We start from the raw sequence: 12723 nt of genomic DNA, 5'->3' as shown, positions 1-12723 counted from the left end.
GCTACACACGCTAACGCCACCTACTATAGACAACAGTATGTAGGAGTCTAAAACACTAAGCAACACCCTAGAACTTTAGTCTTAATTAAAGCTAATTTAAGAGAGGATTTAGAGACACACTAATAGCTTGCTAATGTCTATAGTTAACGCTCTTAATTAGCTTACTAAAGGCGCAGAGCTAATAGCGCATTCACTAGTTTTAGTGCGCAACTAGGTTGCTAACCTATAGGCAGCCAATAAGGCTGCCACACGTTGTAAATCACACAAAAGGAAGTGATTACAGCAAGAGGTGACTCTAGTCTTTGCTAAGGGAGTGCAGCTAACTACTCTAAAGGAGTCTAAGGCCTGTAGTAATAGGAAGAAGGCAAAGAAGAGGTCGCGTGTTGATAGGAGCACTTAGTCTCTAAGGCGCTGTGGCACATGTAGCAAGACAGGGCACAACGCGCGATTATGCAGTAAAGATACACAGAGTACTACAGACTAGTTTAGTATACTGTGTAGTATAATATATTATAGTTGTGTGCTGTAATGTTGCAAAGTAGGTGCAGTATTGGTGTGGTCTTGGCAAAAGTGGCCAGCTCGCTTGGGTGGCCAGCTCGCTTGTGGAGTAGGTTAGGGCTTATTATTATTAAGGAGTTGTAATAATAGCGTGCATAGCTTTATATTAAGCCCTATTATAACCTATTCTAGGTTAAAGGGGACTAGTCTAGCGCCTTAGAACCCTCCTTCGATATTACTTAAGGTAAATATAGTATTATAGGCTGCTTTAAAGTATATTAGGAACTTAAGCTTTGTAATATAACCTAAACTATCACCGAGTGTCCTACATCACTAAGTGTCCCAAAATCTCTTAGCAGCCTCAACCTATGCTACAACTCCTTAATTTTATCACTATTAAACAGGGAGCCTGTGTACGTTGTACTAGCATCTAATTCTAAGGACACCTCTATATCCTTTTTACACGTTCGCGCATTATGCCTAGTCCTACTGCAGTTCCTACAGCGCCAAAGAGCTAGTTAGGCTAGTTCTTGACCACTACCACCACAAGCCTTCTTGGATTGCTGAGGCGCTATAGATGCCTTAGCAGCTACCTGCGCTGCAGTAGTCCCATACTCTATAGTACCACCCTGCTAAATCCGCTTGTGCTTACGCGATTTTCGCTTAGTTATCTCTGCTAATTGCTCTTTAAGCTTATAGATCTGAGCATGTTAAAGCGCATTTTTATGCAGCATCAGCTTACCACCTTTTATAAGCTAGGAGAAACTAGCCTAAGCTGTAACAGGCAAGTAAGTAAAGGAATCACGTACAAGCTTTAATTAAGATCTAAACTTATAGGTATTACTTAGAGTCTTTAACTGCTATAGCGTCTCTAGGAGGAGGGGTTCTAGCAGGGTACACAGCTGCACTTTAAGGTAATCTAATACAACCTACGCGTTAATTAGGACTAGCCCTACTGCCTTAAAAGCCTTTTAACAGTTCTGCTCTATAAACATATTAAAAAACGCGTCCTTAAAGGCAGGGAGGAAGCCTTCTTTGTTAATATAGAAGACGCGTTGGCGTGCCAAGTCTCTAATGCGCTGGGAGTACCTGCGCTTTAGCAGCAAGAAGCAGACCACATTAAGCGGCTAGAGGATGTGCGATAAATAGGGGGGCATACAGAGGGTTAGGATCTTGTGTTTAAGGCAGTAGTCCTTAAAATGCTAGTTAAGGTAGCTCTTATAGCTGTCTAAAATAAGCAGCTAGTACCCCCCTACCTAGCGCGTCTTTGTATGCGCGTTAAAGTACTTTAACCACTCTAGACTAAGCATATTGTTTGTCTAGCTGTTCTTAGAGACTAAGAGCTTCTAATTACGCAGTATTAAAGCCTCCTTGTACTAGGTAGAGATGTGGACGCGTCCCTTGTAGATAATAAAGGGCAGGGTTGCGTACCTAGCAGCGCAGATGCTCTAGATAACTGTAACCTACTTGCAATTGCCTGGCTAAATAAGCGCAGGTTAGGCACGTCTCTCTATACCTGTGACGACCTTTATAGAGCTAATTACGCCTATCTAGAAGCTAGTCTTATTAAAGTTGTGTATATTGTTATTATAGACACTATACTTAGCTTTAGTCTCCTCTACTAGCTTAAACCACGCGCTAATTATCTCTAGATCCTCCTAGAGTATTCTCTGCCTATCCTTTGCTTGATTAAAGGCTATTTTAAGCTTAGGTAAGCGCGTTACAAAGCAATCAGCCCAGCACTTGCTAATAGGCTTGCCACCGCGTACAGCTAGCAGTTTATCAGCCATATCTGCCACCTCGCACAGCTGGGGCGCAAATCCTCGCAAGTCGAGGTCGAGTATGTATTAGATAATTGTCTGCTGTTTAGTCGCAGTAAGCTTCTAGCAGTTAGGGGCAGCTTCTGCGCGAAATGTAAGTCCTTAGACGCAACAAGAGAGTGTATGGCAATTAATATTAAATGCCTCTGCAGCAGCCTAGTGGCTTCAGAATTGTCTAGATTTCAAGGCTTTAATAGCAAGCTAAAGCCTCCCTTCATGTTTAAGTAATAACGCGTCTGGTAGTTGAGGCATGTTAGAGAGAGAGAGTAGGTAGAGGGCTTGGCAAGTTTTGGGACACTCGGTGATGTGGGACACTCGGTGATAGTTTAGGTTAGTAAATCTAGTTATATATAGGGTCTTTGGCTTAGCGCCTATACGCCTTCTTTAGAGGGGCAACTTAGCCTATATTAAGTAGGTACAGGAGATGCAATAAGTGCAGAGGTATATATATAGTAATAATCTTGTTATCCTTATAGTATTCCTAGAAATATAGTAAGTTATAGCTCTTATAACTATTAATAACTAGTAGATAGTAGCTACTAATAGTACACTCCTTTATATACGTGTTAAAGTGCTTTAACTAGTTAAGACTAAGTTTATTAGTAGTCTAGCTGTTCTTAGAGACCCTAATAACCTAATTATAGGGCAGATTAGGCTGGCGGAATGGGTATACTCCAACGTCCTTCGTGGGTACCCCCCAAAAATTTGTCAATAATACATGGATTCTAGCGAAATAGGGCTTAAAAGAAAGAGAAAAACTACCTCTACATTTCTATAGTAGAGGGTTTTGTTATAACTATTAAACTGCACAAGCTAGAGGCTAGAAAATGTTAAAAAAGGGGGGATACCTAGCAAGCATACCTATTAATAGGTATACTTTGCTAGGTAGTGTTAATAACTTAGCTAATACTAGGCAGAATTAGCTAATTCTTTTTTTATTAGAAGGCGCAATACTAGGCGCTTCTATTAAATACTAGATTATGTAAGCGTATCTCTGCTAGTTAAGAAGCTATAAGCCAAAACGTAAAAAAGCATACCCTACCCATCCGCCAGCCTAGGGCAGATTATCCTCTTTATACTAGTTTAAGAGGTGGTTGTAGCCCTAGAAGATAATAAAGAGTAGAATAGCCTACCCTTTAGTATTAATACCCTTAATAACTATTGTCTACTCCTAATTGCCTAGCTAGACCTGCTTTAGCTGTCCTTGTCTCTCTAAAGCTGTAACAAGTGCTCTAGTAGATATCTAGCCTATTATAAAGCTTGTCTTATTAAAGTTGTACATGTTGTTATTCTAGATACGATACTTAGCTTTAATATTAGCTACTAGGCTAAACTAGCCCTAGATTATCTTAGGATCCTTACAGAGGGCTCTCTTGTAGTTATACTTGCGATTAAACTTCACTTTAAGCTCTAGTTAGCGCTTAACAAATGTACTAGGCTAGTTTAGGCTAACATAGCCTAGACTGCTCTCAGCGCGCAAAGAATTGGCCATATCAGCCACAGCTGCTAGCTGAGGGGAAAATCCTCGCGCGTCTAGCTTAAGTATATAATTAACAATCACCTGCTCCTTAGTATTAGTTAGGCTCCGTGATTTGGGCATAGAATTAACTTGTGAAGGTCGTCTAGCGCGTTAGTTGCTCAGTGTCTGTAGGGGAGCTCTATAGATAGCTGCAGCGCGCTGTAGAGAGAGAGTTGTGTCTTGTTTAAGAGCTTGAAGCGCAAGCTGTATCTGAGCTTCTTTTAACGCGTCTGACTGGCGTTTGTGGAGAGGCATTGGTGTAGTAAGGGTGTTTTGGTAGGGTCTTGGCAAAAGTGTCCGACTCGCCCGTGTGTCCGACTCGCCCGTGGGGTACGTTATTGTGTTAAGACATAGCAGGTTGTATGAAATTTGGTGTGGTCTTGGCAAATCCGGTCACTCGCCCGGGCCGGCCACTCGCCCGTGAGATACGTTATGTGGCTCTACAGCCTTAATTTTGTGATGGCTGTGCAGGCTCGGAGCGAGCGTTCGGTGACTCCGGGCGTTCGGTGCACGGACACGGTATCCGTGTTCAACCCCTTGAAGCAACGCCACCCCATGAGCGCCTGGACAGCGACGAAGACTCACCAATTAGTCTCACTGATCGCCCACAGTGCCTGCGCAGACTGACCTCTCTCCATCAGGTGTCGTCGGACGCCGCTGTTGTATTGCCAAGTGACCAAGATGACGATCGAAGCGCGTACCATGGCCAACGAAGCGTGACAGCGTGTTTGCGCGACAAGAGCTGAAGACAGAGCCTCACGACTCAAAGCTCTACATGCCTAGGTCGAGGATCGCTACCGTACACGTGTCGAAGCTGAAGATGCGTTGGTCCCAATGACAGCAAAGCGGTAGACCACCCGCAGCCTGACCAACTCGACTGCACAAGGCGAGCTGAGGCAGCACTGACGGCGACATCGGTCTTTGATGCCAGACCTGTGGCTACAAGGTTTGTATCGGTCCAACAGCCTGCCGCGATACGTCATGCATACAGGAAGGCAGTGCAGTAAGCTCCAGAGGCAAGAAATCAATAGAGTCAAAACCTTGTGGGTCGACGAGCTACGAGTAGCCTTGAGCGAAGGTGCTTCTCTATCCAACTTACTGCAACTGTGTAGCCATCTGCTAGACTCGACGGACCATCAACCATGATAACCAGCGCTGGTATGTTTCAGGACTTACCAATTTCATGGAGAGTCGTCATTGACATGCCCGAGACCTACCCTTTCGCGCCATACCTATTTATTGGTGCGGAAAGCGTCCAATACAGACAGAAAGCTACTTTACCCTGCGATCAAATCGCGATTGCCAAGTCTTAAAGGTCAACCACTGTGGAATTTGTCGTACCTACAGGTCGGCGCCCTGGAGTGCAGGAACCCCTTGGCTGCATAGAGTTTGTTGGCCTTGTTACAGACACGAGCAATCTCACAGGACAGGAAGTGACACCATCCGTACGTATGGGGACGATCGGCCTCTGCCTGAAGAAGTACCTTCGTTTACTACGTATGCATGCCGTCTCCCAAAAGCAGCAATATCTACGGGACCCATCATGTAAGCGCCTCGCCCAATTCTGACGTCTTAGCGCATCTTGTGGTCTTTCCCGAATCCCCACTGCCATGCCGGCGGGTGAAACACCCGAGATACTCCTAGTGCATCGGAATTTAGCTTCATTTCTTGCAGCACTAACATGTGTTGGCTAATCTCCTAGTCATGTCTGGGGGAAAGTCGAAGCCCTTCCGATTTCCCTTGGCAGCCAAGTGGTGGAGCTTGACGATCCACAGCGGAGAGCTGCGCTAGCTCGAAGGAAGCGAGCCCTACCGGCTGGGCGATACTGACAATGACATGGTGGGCGAAATCGACAATACCCACATGCCAAGCTCTCATGGGGACAATTGGGCATGTTGCCGGTTTGCATGCATGCCAATATTGAGCTTCAGTCTACCACCCTGCGCAGGGCAGTTGCAAGTCCGGATGGTCCATTGCGTGGCACGGAAATCGACTGACTCCCGGAAAACAATGGTCAAGATTCACCTCGTATGTATCTAGTTCAACCGCAAACTCTCCAACACAAATGGGATCGTACACTATACAAGCTGCATAAAGTTGGACGGTACTGGACATAGGTATGGCCACTAACTTCAAGAGCGGACGCCCGGCTTCAGGTCCGCATGAGGGTGCCTAGTCTTGACGTGCTGTTCTGGTACCCGGATACAGCTCCGCCCCTCACCCCGCGAAATCGGGCTGTGCAGCCTCGCGCTCCGAGAAAGCTCGTCTGTGGTTATCCCTAGCCGCTTTTGAATCAGTTCGCCCTCACAGGGCTGACAACAGCGGAGTTGCGATACCGTTTGCACAGACAAGCGATACGAGGCATTGTTACAGAGCTGCGGTTTGTCATAGAAGATCCAGACATTGCTATAGCTCCACCGTGGACTGTCAGTGACCGATTCAGCAAGCGAGCATCCGCAAGTCAGCTTCAAATCCACTTGGCAGATAGCCACGTCCTATGATCATCATCGCATCCGCGGGCTGTTACGGGGCTTGGATACGACAAGAGCTGAGGCCGGACGCTCCAAACCCTCTTCATCAGCAGGACTTTCCAAGCCACCTGGACTGCGATAGCTCGGGCACTGGCTGCAACTTCTCACTTCGCGCCTTGGGTTGCATATTCAATAGTTCGTGCGCGGGCGGCTCTTAGGGAACGAACTCGAGATCGTTGAAGCGATCTACTGGCGGTGCTTAGTGGGCCTTGGTCGTGATGTCAATCGGACATAGGAATGCAGTGTCCTAGGGCTCAACAAAATCTTCAACATCTATATAAGCAACTGCGAAGTTCGACACTCAAAAAGGCATCTCATCTCCCAACTTCAACCATTACATTACTGCTTCCCCCGTTTTAGAAACACACTCAATCATTACAAACCATGAAGCTTTCCCTCATTGTCCTCCCGGCCTTGAGCGCCGTCGCTTTCGCCGCCCCAGCTCCCACGAAAGTGGACAAGAGCTGTGCTCACCAAAAGCCATACAAGCACTACCCTGACAACTACTACGGATGTCAGGAGTACAACAAGGATGAGTGGGCTTACAAGGCCAAGTGCATTTGGTACAAGCCGGATCTGAAGCACTGCAAGCCTGATAAGGTTGACAAGTACGAAAAGGTAGTCAATCCAGCGGTTCATTCATCTCCCAAAAGCACTTTGCTTGGCATGTCAGCCCATGTAGGTTTCAGCCACTGACTCGTATTGTAGGCCAACAAGGATCGCAAGGAGAAGGAGGACAAGGATCGCAAGGAGAAGGAGGACAAGGATCGCAAGGAGAAGGAGGACAAGGATCGCAAGGAGAAGGATCGCAAGGAGAAGAAGGACAAGGATCGCAAGGAGAAGGAGGACAAGGATCGCAAGGAGAAGGAAGAGAAGGATCGCAAGGAGAAGGAAGACAAAGATCGCAAGGAGAAGGAAGACAAAGATCGCAAGGAGAAGGAGGACAAGGACAAGTGGGAGAAGGAGCAGAAAAAGAACGTGAGTACGCCTCCCATGCTTCTGCAATAGTTGCTAACTTTCAGCACAGTCCTGGCTCTGCAAGACCATGAAGAAGAATTGTCATTAAGCGTTCAACAACGGTTGAGTGTTTCTGCTGCTCCAGCTGGAAAGTGGTCGGCACCACACTCCCTTGTTTGAAGTCAGCTTCCTTCCGGGCATGACTTTATGTCCATGGCAATGGTTATGAGGTTCGAAAAAATTCGCTCAACAAAGATGATGACGATGCTCCTGGTTTAAATCTAGTCTTTAATGTAATCAGCGTGTACGACTCATTTCGCGTTATGCTTGTTTATAACATACCTCACGGGCGAGTCGATCACTCTGTCAAGACCACACCAATATTCTACCTTACAACGTAATGCCTTCACAACAACACAAAATAGGCCCTTTAAGGAAGCTGCAATACAGCTTGACCTCCGGGCAATCAAACAAGACGCGACGCTTACACTGCGACGCGCTGCAGCTATATATAACGCGCCTTGTACCACACTACATAATCAATACGCGGGATAGACTGTACAAACTGACTATGTACTAAATTCAAGGAAGTTAGACAAGACAGACGAGGAGTTAATTGCTCAGCATATAACGTACCCCACGGGCGAAAGAATCAACGGACGAGAGAATCGCTTTTGCCAAGCCCCCACCAAACCACTCTTCCTACACTAATATCTTTACAATAACACTATTTAGATGCGTTAAAAGAAGCTTAGATACAGCTTGCGCTCTAGGCTCTTAAACAAGACGCAACACTCTCTCAGCGACGTGCTGCAGCTATCTAAAGAGTTCCTTAAGCTACACTAAGCAAGCAACACGCAGGACATCCTTCACGCGCTAATTCTATAGCTAACTTGCAGAAGCTAGACAAGAATAAGGAGAAGGTAATTATTAAATAAGTTCTTAAGCTAGATGCGCAAGGATTTTCCCCTTAGCTCTTAGATGTAGCTACTATAGCTAATTCTTTGCGCGCTAAGCACAACCTAGGCCCTATTAGCACGAACTAGCCTAGTATGGTTGTTAAGCAGCACCTAGAGCTTATAGTCAAGTTTAATCACAAGTACAACTACAAGATAGCCCTCTGTAAGGATCCTAAGGTTCTATAGGGCTAGTTTAGCCTAGTAGCTAGCACTAAAGCTAAGTATAGCATCTAGGATAATAACATGTATAACTTTAACAAGGCAGGCTTTATAATAGGCTAGATCTCCTAAGGAGCAGTTATTATAGCTTTAGAATAATAAGGTTAGCTGAAGGCAGTCTAGCTAGGTAACTAGGAGTAGGCTATAGCTATAGTAGGCATTAATACTAAAGGATAGGCTATTCCTGCCTTCCTTATCTTTCAGGCCTACCACCACCTCTCTACCTAGTATAAAGAAGAGGATCTGCCTTAAGACTATATTATTAGAGTCTCTAATAATAGCTAGACTACTAATAAGCTTAGTGTAGACTAGATAAACTACTTTAATAGGCATACAAAGGAGCGTACTTTTAGCACCTACTATTTACTTATTATTAATAGTTATAAGAGCTATAAGTCTCTTAAATTCTAACAGTACTGCAAGGATAATAAGATAATTACTCTCTTTTTACCTCCCTACTTATTACACCTTACACAGCCCCTTAATGTAGGCTGGCGGATGGGTAGGGTATGCTTTTTTACGTTTTGGCTTATAGCTTCTTAACTAGCAGAGATACGCTTAAATAATCTATTATTTAATAGAAGCGCCTAGTATTGCGCCTTCTAATAAAAAAAGAATTAGCTTATTCTACCTAGTATTAGCTAAGTTATTAACACTACCTAGCAAAGTATACCTATTAATAGGTATGCTTGCTAGGTACCCCCCCTTTTTTAACCTTTTCTAGCCTCTAGCTTGTGCAGTTTAATGGTTATAACAAACCCCTCTACTATAGAAAAATAGAGGTAGTTTTTCTCTTTCTTTTAAGCCCTATTTCGCTAGAATCCATGTATTATTAACAAAGTTTTGGGGGGTACCCACGAAGGACGTTGGAGTATACCCATTCCGCCAGCCTACCTTAATGTAGCTTATTTTACTACTTTAAAGAAGGTGTATAGGTGCTAAGCTAAAATACTTATACGCAGCTAGATTAACTACATTACAAAGATAGAGTTCCTACTATACTTTATACGCGCCTATAATGCTGCAATTACTTCTAGGAATATCTAGGGAGGGTTTTAAGGCGCTAGACTAGTCCTATTTAACCTAGAGTAGGTAATAAGCAGCCTTAATATAAAGCTGCGCATGCTATTACTACTACTACCTTTTAGTAATTAGCTCTAGCAGTTACAAACCCTAAGTAACACTATTAAACTTAGTTTATAATTAACACTTCATCAGGAAAAGTTTTTCAAGATCTGGCCTAGACCGGCTGTTGCTGACAGTCGTGGCATAGTCGTGCAACAGCCATTCAACGGCCCCAACAGCCCTAATTTGCGCCTAACAGCCCTAATTTCGCGCCAACATTGCTAATAGCTAAAATACTAAGTACCTATATTTAATAAACTTAAAATAACATTGTAATATTATTGCATAGCTACCCTTAGTGCTAGCACTAGCATTAAATATTTAAAAATTGCGAAATTTCACGTACAGATAGAGCGAAATTGTAGCTTTAAAATAAGCAAAAATTATTATTATAGGCCTACTACAACGCAAGTTATAGAGCGTTGAAGGTTTGTTTGTTGAAGGTTTGTGTTATTATAGCCGCTGCAGCTGCGCCCGCACACAACGTAGCAGCTGCAACAGCATACAGCATAGCACCTGCTGACCAACACACACACACACACACACACACAGCAGCAGCGCAACAGGAGCTTGCAGAATAGGCAGGCCCAGGCGTAAAATTCTTGGTTTACCTACTATTCTTGAATAATATTCTTATATTTTCTAATATTTAGGCTACTAGAGCCCTAGTAAAGAATCTTAACTTAGTGTCTTAGTAAGGAATATTAAGCTTAAAACCTTCTACGCTTAATAACTATTCTATTACTATGCCTATAATATTATTTAATAGCTTATTTTAAAGAGGAGACTTAGTAGTATATTAATATAATAAAGGTATAGTTTATTAAGTAGAGCTACTATTATAGCAGGATTAGGAGTTATTATAGCTATTACAGCTATTAAGACTATTAGAGCTATTAGCTTAAAATTAGCTAGACATTGAATACACATTAAATAACTGTTACAGGCCTACAAGTCCTACTATTGCCCACAGTATAATGCCACAATTTCCCAATTTCAACAATAGAAAAACTTTTCCCGATGTTATAAAGACAAGAATTTAGAGGCATATAGATAACTTACCTACCTCTATAGTTAAAGCGTTTAAGAAGGTCTTAAAGGGGGCAGCTATAATTACACATAAGCTAGTGTTAGCGCAATAGGAGATTACTAAGGTTTAAGCTGCTAATAAAATAGCTACACAATAAAAATCACACAAAAGAAAGCAGGTTAAGAGAGAAGGTACTCTAATAGTTAAAGATGTAAAGAAAGTAGGGGTAGGACTAGACTACTTTCTTCCTAGTCTAGAAGGACCTAGATAAATCTAGACTAGCTTTGTCTAAATAGGAAGCATATAGCCTAATAGAGGTAAGGTAGGGTTACGTAATATAATAGACAAGTTTTTATATTAGATACTAGGTAGAGATTCCTAGGCTAGGTATAGAGCAAACAGAGGGGGGAGAGCTAGAGGTATTTATACTTCCTCTCCTCTGTCTGTATTTCTAAGCAGAACGTTCTAGACTCCTCTAGGTAGGTCTACTTTATAATCTATGCTTAGTATTGCTGCATATACAAGCAAGATTACGTAGCTGCATACGTAATTGTATACGTTAGCATCTTACAGAGTAGGCTACTCTATTTGTAAGCAGAGGGTCTAGAACATTTCTAGTTACTATAAATAGAGAACAGCATATCTTAAGAATAATAGGAGATACAGGCTTTGTAAGCACACCATTCTAATCCTCTCTTCTTAGAGATTACAATAACAATGCTTGGGTAAGCATAGCGCTATAAATCTAAGAAGGAAATACGCTAGAGAAAGATTATAAAAACAAAGTCTTATAACTTTACATACCTACCCTATCTTTAGACACCTTACACCTATTAGCACCTAGGACGCTCCTAACACACTAGGCTTAGTCCACCCTAGGGTAATAACTTATATACGCAAAGGGTATTACCTTAAACTGCATGCTAGAGAAAGCCTTAATCACCTAGACTTGCTGTAGGCTGTTGTAAATAGAGTCTTAATACTAAACTGCTACAGACAGCTACTTACCCCAGACATACTCTAATATGTCACGCATCTCACACCCCCCTAACACTGCGTTATAGGAGGGGACTTTAACGTCAGACACAAATCCTTTGAACCCAATGTTTCCGCAGCTAGCAGCGGCATAGAGCTCGCCAGGTGGGCCGCCGCCGCCTCTATGGACTATGTTGGCGTGCCAGGACAGCTAACACACTGTGCTGGACATGTCATTGATCTTACCTTCTCTAATGTCGTGTTCGCTCAGTCTGCTGTAGATGCTAGCATGCACAGCAGGTTAGACCACAAGACAATTGTAACCTCTGTCACTACTTCTACACCTAGTACTCTGCACCTAGACTAGTATTACTATAGAGTCCTAGAGGCAAGCCTACTAAAGTTCACTAGGCTAGTAGAAATAGGCGCTTAGAGCATTCCAGATCCGCGTGCAGCACAGGATGCGGCAGAACTAGACAACTGTGTCGCGCTGCTGACAGAGACTGTGCAGCACTCTATACAAACAGCAGGCAAGCTTGACTGCAAGGAAGGACGCGCTGCGCCGTGGTGGACTAAGGAGTGCAAGACTGCTAATTAAGCCTATAAGCGCGCTTAGCAAACCTGCCTAGGCAGACCTCTACTTAAAGAAACACAAGCCTTTAAGACTACAGTTTAACAGGCTAAAAGGTAGTACTAGAGGCATGTTATTAATAACGCTAAGGATAATAAGGACCTGTTTAAGGTTATTGCCTAGCATAAGCTTACACTAGAGAACTAGGACACTCCTCTTATTATAGACAACAGGACAATATCTAACCCCCTAGAGAAGGCTAAGGCACTTAGACAGGAAGTCCTTAATTAGTACACAGCAGATGACAATCTCAGCCACCACCCAGATCAGGAGACTGCGGCCCCTCTCCTATAGAGCACGCACATCTAGACTGGCGGATGGGTACCATGTACCTAGGGTAGGGTATAGGTAGGGTATAGGTCGCACGGACGTAGGTATAGGTAGGGTAGGGTCGCACGGACCATAGGTATAGGTAGGGTAGGGTTGCACGGACCATAGGTAGGGTAGGGTAGCACGTGA

The 12723-nt window shown here is 43.7% G+C and overlaps 1 protein-coding gene across 1 annotated transcript; it reads left to right on the top strand.

The window, feature by feature from the left end:
• Positions 1–6752: 6752 nt before the first annotated feature.
• Positions 6753–7629, top strand: M421DRAFT_425189 (uncharacterized protein; the record flags this gene model as incomplete). The annotated part of the gene is made up of 3 exons (XM_033594002.1): positions 6753–6986; positions 7077–7346; positions 7396–7629. The coding sequence occupies 3 exons, from the start codon at positions 6753–6755 to the stop codon at positions 7432–7434; spliced, it is 543 nt and encodes a 180-aa protein (XP_033444269.1). The 3' UTR covers positions 7435–7629.
• Between the last annotated feature and the right edge of the window lie 5094 nt (positions 7630–12723).

Source organism: Didymella exigua (genome assembly GCF_010094145.1).
Source record: "Didymella exigua CBS 183.55 unplaced genomic scaffold M421scaffold_43, whole genome shotgun sequence".
Classification (NCBI taxonomy): domain Eukaryota; kingdom Fungi; phylum Ascomycota; class Dothideomycetes; order Pleosporales; family Didymellaceae; genus Didymella; species Didymella exigua.
This window is presented reverse-complemented; position numbering and strand designations above follow the sequence as displayed.